The sequence below is a fragment of the Dermacentor albipictus genome, chromosome 2 (assembly GCF_038994185.2).
Source record: "Dermacentor albipictus isolate Rhodes 1998 colony chromosome 2, USDA_Dalb.pri_finalv2, whole genome shotgun sequence".
NCBI lineage: Eukaryota > Metazoa > Arthropoda > Arachnida > Ixodida > Ixodidae > Dermacentor > Dermacentor albipictus.
The window spans coordinates 180970195-180989177 of NC_091822.1; the positions used below are offsets into that span (position 1 = coordinate 180970195).

An 18983-nucleotide genomic window follows, 5' to 3' on the forward strand; every position below is an offset into this window, starting at 1 on the left:
ACGAACAGTAGGTGATGAGTTCGCAAGGCTTATGCATCCCCTTGGCACAAATATTTATAATGGCACCAATGTACAGAGATTCATTCCCAGAGTGCGCAACGAAATACATGGGCGTTCCAGTTACTTTCGCGCTTCTTCGCATATAATGACGGTTTGTTGAAAAAGTAGGCGCAACAATAGTGCATTTTTACTGCCATCACGCGAATATACACCTCTCCGCTGCATCATGCGAGGCATTCCGGCGAAACATCTTTTAAACGCGATTAAGCGACGAAGTGTCAACGCCACCCTTGTGAAACCCTAGATGTAGCGCACTAGATGTAATCGGGGGCCGAATTCAAATTATTTTCGTTCGCAAAGTGCTCTTTGTGATTGGCCACATAAGCTGCCCTTAACTATTACGAACAATTCTAATGCACGAGCTTTTTTTTTCTTTTTGTGCACGGGCTCAGGAATCCTGAAAATTATTAATTTTATGAAGTACCCAAGATTAGTCAGATATGCATATCATTTACTGTGCACCGGATAAAAAGTAGTAACTCGCCGACGGGTGGCAAGGGCACCGCACACTGCGGCATTTCATTTCTCCCGCCGTCGCAGATGTCACTTCGTGGCATTCAGCCGGCGTTTACGTACGGCAGCTCGGCCCGATGGTCGCTAGGCATCTGCAAAATCTGGCCGCCACTGGTCAGATTTCAGCGCAGATCCGGCCGCCGTGCTTCGCTGTTAAGAATTTCGGCACTGATCGGGCCGCCATGCTTCGCCGTGAAGAAGTTCGGCGAGGTTTATGACCCGGCAGCGTCTCTTTAGACGCGGCACCCGAGACATGCACGGAACCGGTGGATGCAGCCTTTGCAACGTTTTGAATCCGTGTATTTCCATTGATCGTTGATAGAGTCCGCGCTGCTTGGGCAGACGGCGACGGCCGCGAGCCCGCAGCATCGGGTACCTTAACATGGGAAGTCGCCGCTGTGGCCGGCTTTCTCTCGGCTTGCGCTTCTTGTTTTGAATTCGCTTGGTTAGGAGTACATGGACCAGATGACGGCGCTTCCGGCGTTCCCGTTTTACGCGGAGGACATTCGGTGTCCTCGGCTTCCGTCGCTGTCGCTTCGGCAATCGCGCCCTGGCCCATCGCTGGTTGGTCCACCGTCAGTTGGGGCTGGGTTGCGGAGCAGTAAGGCACGTGCACTATTCCACTGGAAGAAATAAACTGGGGCTGCGTGGAAGGAGCTGGTTGCTGCTGTTCTGGCAGGTGAGGTTTCTGAACGGCTGCATGGTGCGGGTGTCCTGATGATCGCGGCATCCCTGACCGAGCAGGCCTGGTACTGGTAACGCCCGCCGGGCCCGGAGTCATTTTTGGGTATCCACCCGACGCGGGAGCCGCGAGCAACGCTGGCCCGGTAGGCATGACCGGAACCCCGGATTGGCTTCCGGGTTGGAACGGGTACGCGACAGGCGGCGCATTGGTGAATATTCCGGGCTGCGGAGCGCGGTTTTGTTCTTCGTAGGCCGCTAGGCGATCGTAGTTCTGGTAGACCTGGTACAAAGCGTACAGGATACAGACCTGGAATGGAGCGACACAGACAACGTTGCAAGCGGCTTCATTGCAGTACACGTATGTACACGAGATGTCTACGACGCTTGTTGAACCAAGCGTCGTAGACCAAGCGTCCGCTTGTGTGAACCAAGGTGCCTGCTGCGACTGAATATTTAAGTGCTTTCCGTGCCCAAATTGTCACACTCCCCGATTCAAGTTCTGGCGGCCTCGCTGATGCTAGCATACATTCGAGGGAACCTTAGCCGTTTCAATGATCTTGAAAACCGAAAGACCAGCGCCTACTCGACACTTTCCTCCGTATACATAGCGTGCACACAATGATTTCCGCTAAGACCACTCTGTCGCACCACGGTGAGGTATCCACACGGCTGCTCAGCACGAACGCTGGCCTTCGTGACTCCGCTGCAAAGTCAACTGAGCGGAGCGTGACGCTGCGCGTCCGCTTGGCTTCGTCTCTTTTGCAGCCAAACACTTCGTGGGATTAACCTACTATCCTTACCCTCTAACCCTCCGCTCGCAAGACGCGCGTGCGCGTTGCTGCAATGTCAGCAGGATGGCAGCAGCGGCATTGCTGTAACCATCCGTATGAATAAAGAAATTTGACTCCAGCCTTCGCTATGAAGGTGGTTGGACAGCGAAGCTGTAAACGACAACTAGAACGATTACACATTGTCAAGTAGCATGAAATTATTCACATGGTTACACTCTCAGGCACTTTACCTAATTATTAGCCTAAGACATTTCAACAGCCTCTACTTCACTACTTGCTTCGTACGCTATAGTTTCCGCTTCCCGTCAAGTGCAGCGTATGCAACTGTAATCATTACCGGGAAACGTTTGCGGCGAACGCCATTCGCGAAGGCGAGATTTCTGGTTCGAGGCGAGGTTTCTGGCCGACGCTGCCGCTGCCGCGCATGCGCGCAGGTGGGCGCCATCTGCTGGTGCTCCGAGGAACCCTACAGCCCACGCTTCGCGCGCCTCCCACTGATGCTAAAGCTCTTTTTATTTGGTGCCACCACTGCTGCGTATGACGGAGCCTAAGAGAGATGGATGGATGGATGGATGGATGGATTCTCCAATACCGCGTTCCTATTTTGGTGTAGGATATGATGTATCGTTCTAGACTTCCTGCCTAATAATGTTATGTTAATAATAATGTTAGTTTATGTGGTTCCAAAATATTCTGGGTGCGGCCTTCATTTTCTCACGTATTTCTGACAACCAACGTTCACTTTCACCTTTTATCTTTCCTTGAACGAGTACTTGAACCACAGATGTTTTTCCCACTATATTTCCCATTTTCTGGCTACTTAATCGTGCGCCAACTGCGCTTATTTGCCTGCTTGTGCTCTCGGCCTGCTTTTTGTCGTTCGGTGATCGCTTCTCCCTGTTGCACCATGTTTTGGGTATCTTTTCTTCTTTTCCAACGAGCATATTGCTTGTCTTTCCGTATTTCGGTAGCTATTACACCTAGAAGTTCACTATATCCACAGCTTTTGTTTGGCCATTTGCCAAGTTCAGCTTCGATTCTTGCGACTATATTTGTTATTTGTTTAGTGTTCAAGTTTGGACAGGCCATATTGCGCTCCTTGCTTTCCTTTCCAACTGCATATCCCATTTTCAAAATGATGCGCTTATGGTCACTCCCTATGCTGCTATACCATTCCTCATCAATGGCCATTTCTCTCAGCTTATCATGAATTCCTTCTGTCGTCAGACAGTAATCAATGGTTGATTGCCGGTTTCCCTCTTCCCACGTGGTCTGTCCTTCACACTTAGGCCCTGTGTACACGATAACGGGGTTATGTTGCTCACAAAGGTCTAGCATTGACTTCCCGTTCTTGTCGGTACAGCCATCTAAATCCTGTATGTGGGCATTCATGTCACCTAATAGGATAATTTCAGCACCATTCCCGAAACCCTTAATATCAACGCTTATGCATTCCACTAACTTTTTATTCTTCTCTGTGGTATTATTTCCGGTCCACAAATACGTAACGCCCAGCCAATTTTTCCCCACTCATTGTATCTGATAACTAAAGATGCTCTGGACATTTGGAATTTACTCTTTTCCATTTGGCTCCCTGATGCATGAGCATTCCGAGTCCCCCTCCCTTTCTTTCCGACTTAGTTCTGTTGCACCCTTCTTAAACATAATTCTCTATCATTGGCGGCTCTTCCGAGTCTCTAAGGTGCGTTTCTGTAACTGCATACACCCTTATTTGTTCTCTGTGTAACTGCTCCTCAGCATCTACCCACTTTTCCTTTCTTCTGTCACCCTGCATGTTTATGTAGGCTATTGCATGGCGAGCTCTCTTTGTTGTTTTCTTCCCTTTTCTGTTATTGACGGCGATGCTATTCTGAGGTTCCCCTAGGGGATCTTCTTTAATACTACCTAGTCTGGCCTTGTGAGCGCCCATGGGCCCCCTAAAGAAGCAACAGTGTAACCAGCCAGTGCAACCAACCAGTGGAGTCGTAGTTTAGTAGCCCACCTGCTATTATGACAAGGCTGCATACATGGGCGTTTTCTGCGAGCTTCCCTTTTGCTTACTCCACGACAGAACTCAGTGTCCGCGCTGGATAGATGGATGGATGGATGGATGGATGGATGGATGGATGGATGGATGGATGGATGGATGGATGGTGTATGTAGGCGGGTATGTATGTATGTATGTATGTATGTATGTATGTATGTATGTATGTATGTATGTATGTATGTATGTATGTATGTATGTATGTATGTATGTATGTATGTATGTATGTATGTATGTATGTATGTATGTATGCATGCATGTATGTATGTATGTATGTATGTATGTATGTATGTATGTATGTATGTATGTATGTATGTATGTATGTATGTATGTATGTATGTATGTATGTATGTATTGGCGACAAAAATAAAGAATTGGAAACCAACAGTCACGAGATCGTAAGTTTCTCTTTGAAATGCAACAAACCTCGTCAGATTTGGTGCCGCGGTTGCCGAGTTAAACGAATTGTCCTTTTACATGTGTATAGATAGGAGCCCCCGAGCTAAAGCTTCCTCTTAAACCCTTAAGTAATATCACTGTCACCCGTTACCTCGTCTGGTATATGTCCATAATTGTACAGCACATTTTTCGTGCAACATTGGCAACGGGAAACAAGAGTCACAAGGAGTTGAGAAATTAAGCGATATACTAAGGGAGAGAGCCAAGGCAACAGCCTGACAGAAAGAAAAAGCGAATATTAACAAATTTAACCATTGTTTTTGAAAATCTTTCTGGATCAACATCTTTTTATTTAAAAAGGAAGTAGGGGAAACGCCGCCGGAAGTGGACAACACTTCCATGTGTTTTGAAGACGCTTCTACAGTTATCAGTCGAGCCATCTGACGCAGCCACTTCTCTGCTGTGCTTATGTGTAGGTGTATTTTCTAACCTTCCGCGGTGGACGCAGTACGTCTAGAACCACAGCGTCCTGCGCTCTATACGGTTGTATGGGAGTGACGGACACGCATCGTTACGCAACTTTACAAATAACAATATGAGTCGGTTGTGGCACTTAACTTAGGAGAGCAGCAAACGAGGGATCCAAAACAACTGTGATTTTTCTGCAAATGGATATTCCTCTGTGATTCTACCAGAGCTAATTCAAAAGCGCTGCTATAGTCGGATACAACTCAAGTCTACAGTGAAGCCCCGTACGCCCTCATAACCGCCAGCCACTGTTCCTCCGCGAGGCTGCAAATATTTCGTACTTCAAAGCTTTCCTGTTACCCTAATCAGGCGACAACCAAAAAAATAAAATCATAAGCCCGTAAACTTATATGTTTTCCCTCGCCTATTATAGTGCAATGGCGAATGCGTAAATTTTTATTGAATTGAAATAAATTACTTGCTTCGCTGCAACTATGCAGTATATTGTCAAAATGCATTTCAGTAGGCAGTGATGTTTCATGAGTAAAGCGGGCTCAGTAGTGAAATGAACTGTACCGCAGTCTTTTGAAGATTTATTTATTATTATACAGTTTTACGTGCCGAAACCATGAGGCATGTCGTAGTATAGGTCTCCGGAAATTCGGACCACCTGGGGTACTTTAACGTGCACCTGAATCTAAGTACATGCGGTGCTTTCGCATTTCGCCCCAATCGAAAATGCGGCCGCCGTGGCCGGGATTGCGATTCGATCCCGCGACCTCGCGCGTCGCAGCCCAACATCATAGCCACTAAGTAACCATGGCAGGTAGACTTTAAAAGAGTGAAATGCTCGGACTCCATACACTTTGCCCATGTCTCTTGCGCACCTCATTGCTTCTGTCGATGAAAAGACTCTTCAGGAATAGCAGACGCTCCGGAGGTATCAAGTACGACGCCATTTTGAAAACACCGAATGACGACGATTGTGTTTGCTTCTGTGATTGGCTGGCGGAGTAACAGAACCCCGAGTGGGCCGCGTGCCTTGGTTGTCAAATGCTGTTTTTTTTTTAAGTAGTATGCTACCATAGAGATCTTTATTTTACACTTTCGCTTGTTTAATTTTTCTTGGCAGTGTTCTTCTTGCGCTTCTTTCCTGCGCAAGTCCATTTGATGTGGTTCCTTGTTGGTTTAGTAAAGGACAGGTGTATCTCACAGGTGTACCTGTGAGATACACCTTTTTCACTTCTCTTTTGCGGGTTTACGTGTCTTTATGGCGAATGGTGGGTGTTATTAACAATTCTACTTGCAAAGGTACCCCCCCCCCCATTTGCATAGAAACGTTACGTTGGGTTGCCCCCCCCCCAACACCCCCCCCCCCCCCCCCGAGAAAATATCCTGTGTGCGTGCGTGCCACCTGCTACTACGACAAGATTGCGTACGTGGGCATTTTCTGCGAGCTTCGCTTTTGCTTCCTCCACGACAGAACTCAGTGTCCGCCCTGGATGGATGGATGGATGGATGGACGGATGGATGGATGGATGGATGGATGGATGGATGGATGGATGGATGGATGGATGGATGGATGGATGGATGGATGGATGGATGGATGGATGGATGGATGGATGGATGGATGGATGGATGGATTGGATGTATGGATGGATGGATGGATGGATGGATGGATGGATGGATGGATGGATGGATGGATGGATGGATATGGATGGATATGGATGGATGGATGGATGGATGGATTGGATGGATGGATGGATGGATGGATGGATGGATGGATGGATGGATGGATGGATGGATGGATGGATGGATGGATGGATGGATGGATGGATGGATGGATGGATGGATGGATATGGATGGATATGGATGGATGGATGGATGGATGGATGGATGGATGGATGGATGGATGGATGGATGGATGGATGGATGGATGGATGGATGGACGGACGGATGGATGGATGGATGGATGGATGGATGGATGGATGGATGGATGGATGGATGGATGGATGGATGGATGCTATGAGCGACCTCTTTGGAACGGGGTGGTGCGTTGCGCCACCAAGCTCTTGGTGTTATACTGCCTAATGTCCTACTTAGGTTAAACAATAAAAAAGAAAAAAAAATGAACTACGACACCCAATGTTTCTGATCCCCTATCGCGAACTGTGTTTTGTACGTCTCCGTCTTATGTCGTTTCCTTAATTTTCTTCCACCAATCTTCCAATGGCCTCTTACTAATGCCTATTGCGGACATGTTTGTTTTCCCACTGCTCTCGCTGAACCCAAGGGCTTCAAGGAGGCCAGTGGTGCCTAAATCGACCGCTGGGCAGATGTCTTCACATTCTAATAAAACATGCTCAATAGCTTCCCTAGCTTTACCGCAGCAACAACATGCTTCTTCTTCCTTCTTAAATCTCGCTTTATAGATGCCTGTTATAAGGCATCCCGATCTCACTTCGAAAAGTTGTGGGCTTCCATTTGAGTTATCATGAATTGTTTCTTTCCTGATTTCTTTTTTTCCTCTTAAGTAGTTACTCATGGCAGGTTTCTTTTCCATTGCCGCCACCCATGAGATTATTTCAGCCTCTCTGACTTTGCACTTGACCTTCTTTGTTGGTGTGTTGCCCACCCTACAGGCCGCATACTTGCTGGTAAGCTTCCTAGTTCTTTTCCTTCACTGTGAATCAATGTTTTCCTGTACAGATACCTGAACAGTTTCCCAGCCCATTTACTTTCTTCCATATTCCTGAGCCGTTTTTCATGCTCAGTTTTACTGCGAGCTTCCCTCACTTCAAAACTAGTCCGGAAATTCCGGAATGCACGGCTGCGAGCGCCATCTGGTCGCGCTACAAGGAACCCCAGCGGCGCACACGAGCGGCGGTGTGGTAAAAGTAGGTTGCATAATCGCGGTCTCAGACATCTTGGTCACACCACATGTAATGCTTTCCAGGCCATTCTACGCGACGGATCCCCGAAAATTTGAGCGTAGCAACGTGGCCACCCTGATATACAGCTCGGGCTTAAGGTTTCAGATGCTACCATTGCTTCCACCCCGTCTAGACGTATGCTCTCATTGTGCGTAAAAGCTCCAGGATAAGCTGACCAACCATGAAGAGAAATGTTTTAGGCAAACATAAACCGGATAAAGTACATTGCAGTCTTACCTTTACAAGAAAGATCACAGTGTAGATTCCTGCGGCGATGAAGAAAATTTGGGTCTGAAAAATTAGAGGAACAAGGAAGGGGAAAAAGGAAATGAAATTATAAGCGCTGAGCACAGCTGAACCAAGTACGCAGAGAAAGCGTTAGTTAGATGGCATAATGCTCTAACGCGCAAAGCTTAAGTAACTACAAAAGCCATCTACGAGAAAGCTCGCAGGGCAACCCAAATTTTACAACTATCATTGCTCACAATGTCACTCATCCTAATTTTAGCGCCTACTTCGGTTTGTCTATGCGACGGCCATTTAAAAAAAAGGCACGGGAAAGTAATTCCTTATTTCACGGAATGTCCGCGGAATGTCCTTCTGAAAAGATAACTGAATCAACGTAATCAGACCTCCAGTGTAACTCAAACAAACATGTGAAGGGGTACATTGACGGGATATTTTCGATAATTCTTTTTTTTTTGCGTTAAATGAAGGTCCTAAACCTGTAACCGAAAAGAAAGGTTCTGCAAGCGTCAGAGTACCCTAAATAATAATCTGTAATAGCTTTTCTGCAGACAGTTTCGGTATTGCTGTCATTACCGCTTTAAGCTCCAAGAAGATGCAGCGCCGAGCTTTGCGGTCCGTTCATGAGTGGCATTCTCCAGGCGTGCAGTGTTGCTTTGATCGTATTACAAACATATATTTCGCACCACTCCGCATAAGATGATGATTGACATTGAAAGCAATTTCCCTGCTCGTCATTTGCGTCGCGTTTTCGTCGTCAATGTTCGCGTTAACAGGTCTGGTACATTATTCATTGTTTGTCGGTTAGTTGTCTCGCGAGATCGCCACAATAAATGAGAGAAGCAACGGCGTCATTTGTAGCACTTACTCGAAACGATTTTTCGTCCTTGTCTCGCAACTCGTCTTTTTCAAGTTTTTTCTAAACAGAAGAAAGTGCAAAAAAAAAACAACAATCGTTGCAGCTTCACATGTAACACGAATGACCTCCTGGCACTTCATGCAGCGTAGTAGAGCGCTCTTGTCAGCAGATCGTTGACAACGAGAGCCAGCCACAGATTCGAGAGAAGGAAGGAGGGCTCGCCCATTGTACTTGAGTAATCCTTACGTGAAGCTTCCGTGCAGTTGGCGTCGAGCGATCAAACGCGCGTACAATGGAGGAGCCCTTCTTCTGGATCTCGTTTCTGGACGTGTCCAACAGCTTTCACTGTACTGCACGGAATTGGTCATATGGAGCGCAGTCTCATACGCACACTGATTAAGGTCAGATCGTTAAGCACCTTAAGCAATTAATTAACTTAAGTAATAAATCCTAATTCTTGCGCCGCGGCCAAAATTTGGTCCTAGCATCTCATGGTGGTAGTGGTGGTGGCAGTGATGATGATGATGATGAGTAGGTATTTAAACTATCGTTAACCAAAATTTTACAAACTATGGCACCATATGCGATTATGACACCTGCGGTGTGCGCTCAAACGTCCTTTTCCACCACCGAGATAATTTTGTGTACTAATTACCCGTATATATTATTAACCATAATTTACCAGCCTTTTGTTATACTGAGTTATGGCTTGAATTCACGCGGGAAACGTATTATCGTGTCTTAAAAGATGCCACTCCATGGCTTTCAGCGCATTATGTCCTCTGAAATTATTTTCCACACAATGCGCGTTGAGCGCGAAATAGAAAATGTGCCGCATGATCACGAGTATGGCCCCGTCGAGACACCAGAGATCACAGCGGTGATTCGTAGGAACTAAATCACTTAGGCATTCACGCGACATTTTTTAGTGTTGCACGTGCTGAAAGTAATGCACCGACAAGGGATAGCCTACTGTCAACAATGGAACGGGATGTTTCCTGATTCAATAAGAATGTTCCAATTGGAAGTCCTGTCCTTAACTAAATTATTCAAAAGCTTTTATTGATTCCTTGTGGTTAGCCAGATTTTGAGTGCAGAAATGTTATGCCAAAGGCGGATGAAAGCTTATAACTGAACACCGTTGTTCCCATAATCGTATATTGTATTAATTATTTTTTTCCTTTCATAGCAGGAACAACCTGCATCGACAACACATAAGGAAGTGTCTGCACGTTTTGTCAAATAACAAAAATTAAGGTTTGCACGACAAGGTAAGCTTGACCATAGATGTGTTCCAGCTTAGGTGAACAGTGGCCTCTTACGTGCTTGCTGGCTAAAAAAGTCAGGAACAAGTCCGTGACGTAGAAGCCACAGGTAGACAAGGTGTTCCAGATGAGGAACAGTCGAAACTTCTGCTTTGCCTGACTCTGCGTTTGCAACAGAATTGACGACAAGAATCAGCAGTCATACAAGGGCGCTCCTCAAAGCAGTCCTGGCATGTGGGGCAAACACCTTCGCCTGACAAATGGAACTGCGTGGATGGTGCAGTGATGCGGCCAGACACATGTATTCCGAAGATATGCAGCTCGGTTTCAACAATAACGAAATGAATAGACACAACATAGCCTCTCCTTTTGTGCGACGGATTTGCTAACGGTGAAACAAAACGCACCCTAACGCGCTCAATGTTTCAATTTAGCTCTCTGTTGCCGAGCTTACTTGAATTCGACACTGGCGTCTGTCGTCTGTCATGGTTACCGCATCGAATTCGTGTACGTCATGTGGCGTCATAAAGACGCATCACCTTAATGCGGTAGCCGAAGGTAGGTTGAGTGAGTGAAATTTGCAGCTATAGTGAATCCGTACCAACTGTATTCCATCACCACGTGGGAGAACGTGGTGTTTAGCGATTTCCCTCCTGCACTCACAAGTGAAGCGTGCAAGCCAGAAACAGGCACCACCTCGTATCGGATGCCATCGCACTAGGGCTGGCGCGCTATGCTGTACATGTTAATTTTGAGCCGTGACATCATAATTATGCACTCCATGAGCTATATCGTCGCTTTTTCAAAGTGCGCCTGGTAATTCATTTCCGGAGACATCTCCCTCTATAGTCCCAATGTCGCTCAAGGCTGTAAATTCCGACACTTCAATAACCGAGAACCGCTGTCTGAGGACATTGGCTACTAAGTGCGTTTCGGAAAACACATGACGCCCGATGCGATTATCCGGCAGTGTTGTTTGCAATCCCCGAAAATTCTAATCAAGAGACAAATCTGGAAACGAGAGCTGACGCTGTTCACGTACCGGGTTTCTCAACGCATGGAGCATGGTTACGTCGCTGACTAGGTCGAGGGCAGTTCCGACGCCATAGATAATGTGGCGGATGGCTTTTTCCTCTGTATGAAAAGAGGAGCAATGAAGGGGGAGCAGGTGCTCGGGTAAATGACACCACAGTGTTTCACTTGGCGTGAATTTAGTCGAAAAGAGGAGTCACCACTGTGCAGTAGCTGAGCAGAAATCTTATTATCAAGGAGTAGAAAAGCATAAGTGCTTGATTACACTACTTGTAGCGGCCAATTTTAATACCACTCAAAATAACTTTTTGTGTGGGTGTCAGAATAAAAGAAGTCAGACATATCGCATTCGAAGAACGGCTGCTCATCACTTAGGTAATTTCGTGAACCTGGCGCACCACGACATATCAACCTCGAATTCTTGGAGACATTCTTACGTTACTGTGAGTTAACGAGGCAAAATTTGACAGGCGCGGACTGGCTTCGTTTTCTTCGAGGGCGTTTCGGGTTATATATATATATATATATATATATATATATATATATATATATATATATATATATATATATATATATATATATATATATATATATATATATATATATATATATATATATATATATAAACACCGTAGTAGCCCGGACCTAAAGAGAGTGCACATCACGCGAAATTTCATATTTTAAGCTTTTATAGTCCACGTGACCCTTTTCCCTGAGCAGTTTGCTCTAGAGGAACGAGATGGCGCTAGCGGTGGCGCTCCCGAGGTTGCCTCAGGTAAAGCGCACGAATACGAAGTCATTAGAGAGTTTTAGAATAGGGGTCCCAATAGTTTGGGGCCCCAAAGAGCGTCGCGGGTGTTAGCGTTGGGGCATGCAGGACTGAAGAGTTTTAGAAAAGAGCTTTGTGTTTGCGCATAGCGTCTTGCGCTGACAGTGCCACTACGGCGTGAAAGAAAAGCTATTAGAAATAATTAAATAAAATATACCATTTCCTGAAAAGAATAGTAATTTTGACTTTCCTGTATTCGCGTTTAATTACAATTTAGAGCTTATTTAGAGGTTATTTTGTAAGCAGCAAGCAATTGATTGTCCTTAGTTTTGAGTAACCAACTTTACGTGCCTTCACCAGCCAAGCTAAGCAGTTTTAGGGCTAGGAGCCATAAAATCTACAATCGAATTCGGAATCCGCGGCGTCTTATTAATCAATCTTTATAACACACGCTAGTTGAGAGAAAGCGATAACCGCAGTCACTTCTCCTAGCTTGCGAACTTCACGCGTTACCACGAATCGAACCCAGTTTGGTGGTAGGTTAGAGCCGTCGCTTCAATGGATGCCGCCATGATTATTTACGGAATCCTTGTGGGGCCATTCTTAGGTCTCCCGCTAAATCAGTGAAATAATGTGCCCAACGTAAAACCCAATTAGCGTCTCGCGCATGCGCAGTGGCTTCGACGCTAATCCTTTTGGGCCCCAAAACGTTTGGGGCCCCTATTCTAAAACTCTCTATTACCGCGTCGTCCCAGATACTGCGCGATTAGCCGTGGGAAATGTAACTGGGTTTTCGCTAACGCACTGTGTTGCACTCATATTGCAACACGTGTAACGGTATAGGGAAGACGTGTGCAGAAGGTGCCTGTGTGCACACTCTGTACTCTGTACTCTGTACTCTGTGTGCACACAGAGAACATGGCCATGGCCAAGTTCAGGGACCCTAGCTACACAAGTACTGCATTTGTTGTGGGCTCTTCGCGGTGCACACTTTTGTTAAACGACAACAAAATTCACTCGTTCACCAGCGTTGCATTGCTAACCTCTAAAGAAAAGACTTCATCCCCGGAACGTCGTGAAGACTGAGTATACCTCTCGTCGCACAGTGACAAAGTAAATTGCGCCGCTTCCTGGTGTAGTAAGTTTCTCGCACGTTATCTATACACATGCACCCAACTATCCACGCAAGCTTACGCACAGTTTATCGCCAAAGCATCAAGGATATGTGAATAACGCACATTTGAATCAATGCGCCGAAGAATATGAGACGCCGTCTACAAGGAATGCACACGAATGATTCTAAACGAGTGACTAAAGATAACACATCTTTGTTACAAGCTATTACAAAATACAGAACATTTACTTCCCACACCTCGTGTGCGGCAAGAGCAAACCTACCGGAACTCAGTACACCCTCGGGTGATTAGGCAGAAAATAATCAGACAGTGAGCGCAGCGAGAAAGGTCGCTGAGTCAGAAACATAAGAAACTATTGCTTCAAGGTGATTGGCTAATGAAGAACGAAGAGCAAAATACAATGACCTTAGCGGAAAGTTTGGGCAGCTTGAAATATATTTCTACTCCTGCTCTTAGTACAAGTGCCGTATAGGCGGCTCGCGCCGTTTGAACGTGGCGTAATGAGTTCCGAAAGCGCGTGCACGTCATCTGAAGCTCTGGTCGCAAAAGCTTCGTGTCGTGCACTCAGGCGCCGCCTAAGATTTCCACCGAAACAGATGTTTGCTGTGCCGCACCGGCATCATGCACATCGATTGTAAAGGCGGAGGCAACGGAGGCAGCTGAGGCAAGACATGGACGCGCCACCCCGTGATCAAAGATGGCGGCGCCCACGGGCTCGCCATGATGCCGTGCAAATGGTCTATAGTCCAGAAAACACGGTACCTTCATGCAAAGCTGGCACCAAATTGCACCTTAAGCTCAACGTGTAGATGTTCTTTCTCATGATGTGCGTTCCGGTCCTAGTAGGGCAAAAACAGTGGCCTGCTCTCTTCTGCTAACCAATAAATGAATTAGCTATTTAGGTACACACAGGAGTCATCTTGGAAGCATACGTCGACATATCGACTTGCTCTTCGGATGGTGTCGTTTATTTAAAAGGGTTATTTAAGGACAAAAGCTCCAGTGAAGACCGCAGCTTTCGCACTTTTCTTATATCTGCGCCCTCCATACTGGTTGAAAATAAATATCGGCATAGCAAACAAAACCACTTCCTTGCATTTGAAGCTATACTCTGCTAAAGATGAGTATAAATTGACACAAAATCGTCGTGAAGACTTTGAATAGTGCCAGCAGTGTAGGAGGAAGCAAAGTAAGCTCTGATAGCATAGAATTGAGTGATTTAAGTCGTAAAAAAATATGCCTAAGGACGTGCGGAATAGCAAGGTGCACAGATTTTGTATGGAACATTAATTACTCACTGTTGAATCCCTTACTGAGAGAATTGATTCTTCCAACGACCAAAATAGTGTTGCACGCCTGCAATGAAACAACAGAAATGTATCCTTAGGCTGTTAAGAATGCTCGTCAGCACGAATGTATTAAATGCAATAGGTTTATTTATCTACCTGTTCAATTTGTCTGACTGACAGGGTTGACTTATTTGATCCAACGCTGCTATTAGCTACGCCAAGGCTTGATGGTAAATGAATTTTGAATTTGAATTTACCTATTTTCCATCAAAAATGAAAGGCTGCCTGATCGAAAAATTGAAAAAGTTAGTTAACTTTACGGATGTCAAGTTCAGCCTTGCAGGGCTGAATTTAACAACTAACAAAGAAGACAACAAAGAGGAAACCATCTGCATAAATTTGTGATCTTCAATATCTTTAGCAAATAGTAAAAACCAAGTACAAGACACATCCAATGATACATGCCAAGCCATTATTGCAAATTTTCAAGCTCTGAATTAAAGCGTGGATAAATATTTGATAGACACATCTCTACACACTTACGATACTTAATGGCAGCATTTCAAAATTGATACTCGTATGCTGTATACAATAATAAAAGAACGCATGAATTTCAACTCTATAAGTTCAGTCATGGTGTATGCGGTTCGCACTTCTGTTAAGGAAGACGGCATTTCTGAGAGTGACCCTCAATAAAAGTTTCTTGACAATTCTTAACGTGTACACCTCTATGTACACTGCTTGGTGGGCTGTGCAACACATATGAGTATTTACAGCTTCGTTCACTACAAAACAAAGTTCGAAGGTAACACAAAGGTGAATAAAACATAAAGATTAATTTTTTACGCATTCGTAAACCACGATCCGGTACATTTCTAGCGCCCCTTGTGTAAGAGCGATCCCTGCGTTGTTCGCCAGCAAGCCTTGGTGTAGTTTGGGACACACGTAGGCATGGTGGAAGGAAAAACAGAGGAGAAGACCTGACGTCACTCTTTGTTAAACTCAGTGATGCCGGGAGATGGCATGGCGTGCGCACACCCTACACAGCGATCCGACCAACGGATCCGATCGCGGTGTTAACTATCGGGACACCGTTGCCCAAGTAATGTCGTCCGAGTATTGCGTTGTAGCATTGAAAGGAGTTCGTAACGAACTCCGCAAGGTAGACGGTGAGAGTGGTCAGTTCCCGACACTTTTGCCGGCTTTTCTGAAAACAAATCTGTGCATTCTCACCGCACTGCAAGAGTACACTGACGATGAGCGGCAGGACACCTTAGGTATATCAGGCCTTATGGCTAGCCCACCTGCAGTTTATGAGAACAAACACGTATGCCTGTCGTGGCTTAACAGGAATCGTTTTGCTTTATTCAACTTCCGGGCGTGAGTGCGGTGGCGTTGTGACGAGCCACAGTGCGGCGGCGAAGAGTCCAGCAGAGGAGAACGTCGATACGCGGTTACATACACTGACCACGACCACACTTATTTGTTCACTTTAAGTGTACCTTCATGTAAACAAAGTTCTGTGCTATCCTCCGTCGGGTATGCGTGCAGCTAAAGTATGTATGCATGCGTGCAGCTAAAGTGCGTTGACCGGACCTACACGTGCGACAACCCACCGTTCGATGTGCGCGCGGGCGCACACGTTCTTCTGTCGGGCCTTGTCCACTCTTGCACGGCATCCGCCAACCTTCACTTCCCTTCGCCCCTCGAGCACACAGACAACACATCTGCGGTAAGGAGGGTTCGTCCCTTAATTACTCAAAGGTAGCGCTTCTCTCGCATCATTCCACATGGCTGTTTTGCGTGCCACAAATGCATCGTCCGTTCTCAAGAGCGAGAACACTACACCGCTGACACTGACCTGCAAGGAGTTGATCGCACATATTCGGAAGCACGGCGATTTCATTGTGTGATGACACGTTAGCATGGATTCACCAGAGACGGGTAATATGTTGCCAGATCGTCCTTGTTCCATGGCGTGGTATACTTGGTGCACGGCGTTGCGTGCGTGCTCGTTTCATGCTTTTTATTTCTTCCATTCTCACCTGGCCACAGCAACAGCCGGGAGAGCACCGTGTAGATAAAACAGCGGAACACAACACGGAGAGTAACGCGATCCTTCTTACACGACCCCTTTGCCACAGCACGAGACCTATACTGGGCAGCACACGCTTGAGGACTGCACACCATAACCAAACCGCAATTGCGCTCTGACAACATGGCCGCTACAGCAAAAATTACCACGCGACTGACACCACGCGCCTATCCAGTTTTTTTTCTTCTTTCCCTTCCTCCGTGCACGTAGGCCAGTATTCCGGTGTTTCTGAGCGTTTCAGACGTTCGTTATATGTAGCTGTAACTTACTTTGTTGTTACCTTGTCTGTGTAGCCATGTAAGCAGTCACAATGTAACTTGCAGAAATTATTTCCCCCCTTAAATCCATTACCGCTACCACTGGACCAGTAGCTATGGATGAAGACAACATAAGGCATGCCGCACTGGGAGAACCCGGATGAATTGATTATCTCATTGGGTTCTTCACCGTGAGCTCATCCGAGTAAAAGTGCCTTCGTGCCTTTCGCCAACAAATTGTTGTCACCACAACGTGGATCGAAACCGCGACCAGGAGGTTAGCAGCACGTAAATCTTAGATAATCGCTTCTCATGAGAACCGTCGTAAGAGACATCACTAAGGATGGCTGTTGGTAATAGGCAATAATCATCAAAAATAGGCCTGGCACTGGTATGATCCGCCTACTTACGGTGCAGAAGGAGAGAATAGTGCGGAGAAACCGCAGGTCTTGCATCGCGGCAGGAGAAGCAGAGCGAAACCGAGAGCTTGCCGGCTTGTTCCGTGACGCCAAAACTCGGGTCGTTTCTTCTTCTGCCTTTGGCACGTTCAATGTGCGCGTGCCTCGAGAGAAGGCTGTGGGTTTAAACCATTAATTGGACGGAAAAACAAGGTGAATAATAAGAATAATAAAGAACCAGATTTTAATTACGCAGATGTCTTGCAGTAATAAGAAGTGCCGAATGTTAAATAAACGAGTGTTGAGACCATTAAAAATTAGCAGAATTAGGTGTTCCGGTAAGAAACGGGCGCCTGCTCGGGCAAACTTTGACTGCACCTAACAACCATGATGATGATTTCTATTGGTACCTCTCTGGAAATGAGACGGCGACAGAGAGATTACAGAGCCCGCTTGAGGCAATGAGGCTTTATTTCAAATAGTGCACTCTAGCATATTGCCTACCCCTCCCATCTGTGCTCTGCATCTGCAATCATAATAAACAAAGCTAGTTGACGTTGGCCCTATGGAAGTATGTATAAGTACCATTCTAGCTTAACGCTTAGAAGATCGGGTTGCTGTGCTGGAGGGCCGAAGTTCAGTCTCAGCATCGGGCAATTAATTTACCTTTTTTTTAACGTGACTTTTTGGGCAAGACAGCAGCAGCGTCCAGAAGCCATGGTGAAGAAATTCCAGGGAGGGATCATAACGAAACCTTCACTTTATAAATTTTTGAAAAAGGACTAATCCTTCTTGAACTGCTAAGCAGTGTCGGACGTGGTTTCCATTGTAGCTTCGCGCTGCTCACGAATTAGTGACAGTATTTTTACCGGTCAGAAAAAGAACTTTTGCAGAGAAGCTGGGACCGGGATATGACACGCTGTAAAGCGCTATCCTGAAAACTTCCACCAAATATTTGAAATAAATACGACAGTTCAAAATGATGACAAAGTCGTGCAAGAGAGCCGCTGGAGCTAACGCAATGGGATATACGTGCGTTACTGGACATGTCACGGGCGATGTATGGTGCGGACAAAGTGAAGATTGTGCTTCGTAATGCAGGCTGTTGTGGGAAATTACAAAATTCTGCTAGTTTTGGCTCTCCACTATGAATGACGAGAGCCGAAGCGGCGCCATGTTTACCGTGGTTGCGGATGTGGCATGCACGCGATCTCACGGTCAGCTTCACTATAGTTTGAGCTGTGATCGTGCAAAGTGACATAAGCCTACGGTTCCTTTTCTTTTTCTATGTATGAAGACATGGTGTGTGAACCCTTCTGCGAGCTCATAACTTCAACAGACGAGTGCACACTCCTGCAGAACAGCTTGCACGACTGAGTGGAATATCTGGTCATTACACGGAGGAGAGTAAGAAAATCGACGTAGTACATCGACTTTTTTGGCGGGACGACGCGGGAACGTCGATACGTGGCACAGAGAACAGCCGTGAACACGTGACAGAAGCGCAGATTGAACGCCAACCGGAAGCTAGACATCATGAACAAGCTCGATCTCGAACGCCGGTGGCCGCTTCCGCGCCATCTGGCGTATATCAACGTCCCGAGAGCCACCAGGGACGAGGTTTGTAAGGTTCGAGGCAGCGACGTTCGCAGCAGCGTCTCCGACGCCACGGATTCAACACGTCATGTGTTTTCCCAGTCGAGTACAAAAGTTTTCGACGCAATCAGGCGATTTGTTTTCATGAA

General features: G+C 46.2%; 1 protein-coding gene across 3 annotated transcripts; it reads right to left on the reverse strand.

Moving 5' to 3' along the window:
* Positions 1-490: 490 nt before the first annotated feature.
* On the reverse strand, positions 491-17369 carry LOC135919325 (uncharacterized). Of its 3 annotated transcripts, XM_065453073.2 has the most exons (8): positions 17251-17369; positions 16105-16215; positions 14498-14555; positions 11305-11396; positions 10320-10424; positions 9007-9057; positions 8130-8183; positions 491-1564 (listed from the first exon to the last, which is right to left on the reverse strand). In XM_065453073.2, the coding sequence occupies exons 1-8, from the start codon at positions 17293-17295 to the stop codon at positions 689-691; spliced, it is 1392 nt and encodes a 463-aa protein (XP_065309145.1). In that variant the 5' UTR covers positions 17296-17369; the 3' UTR covers positions 491-688. The 3 variants fall into 3 exon arrangements, with proteins under 3 accessions (XP_065309145.1, XP_065309147.1, XP_065309146.1); XM_065453075.2 differs by lacking the exon at positions 16105-16215; XM_065453074.2 differs by lacking the exon at positions 10320-10424.
* Between the last annotated feature and the right edge of the window lie 1614 nt (positions 17370-18983).

What these genes read in the sequence shown, in the direction of transcription:
- LOC135919325 (XM_065453073.2), bottom strand. Translation starts at nt 17,295, where the DNA reads ATGCAAGACCTGCGGTTTCTCCGCACTATTCTCTCCTTCTGCACC. An exon ending in CTTTTTTAGCCAGCAAGCAC is followed by an intron (nt 9,058 to 10,319) that starts GTAAGAGGCCAC and finishes TCTTCTGTTTAG; the next exon opens with AAAAAACTTGAAAAAGACGA. An exon ending in AGGACGAAAAATCGTTTCGA is followed by an intron (nt 8,184 to 9,006) that starts GTAAGTGCTACA and finishes CTAATTTTTCAG; the next exon opens with ACCCAAATTTTCTTCATCGC.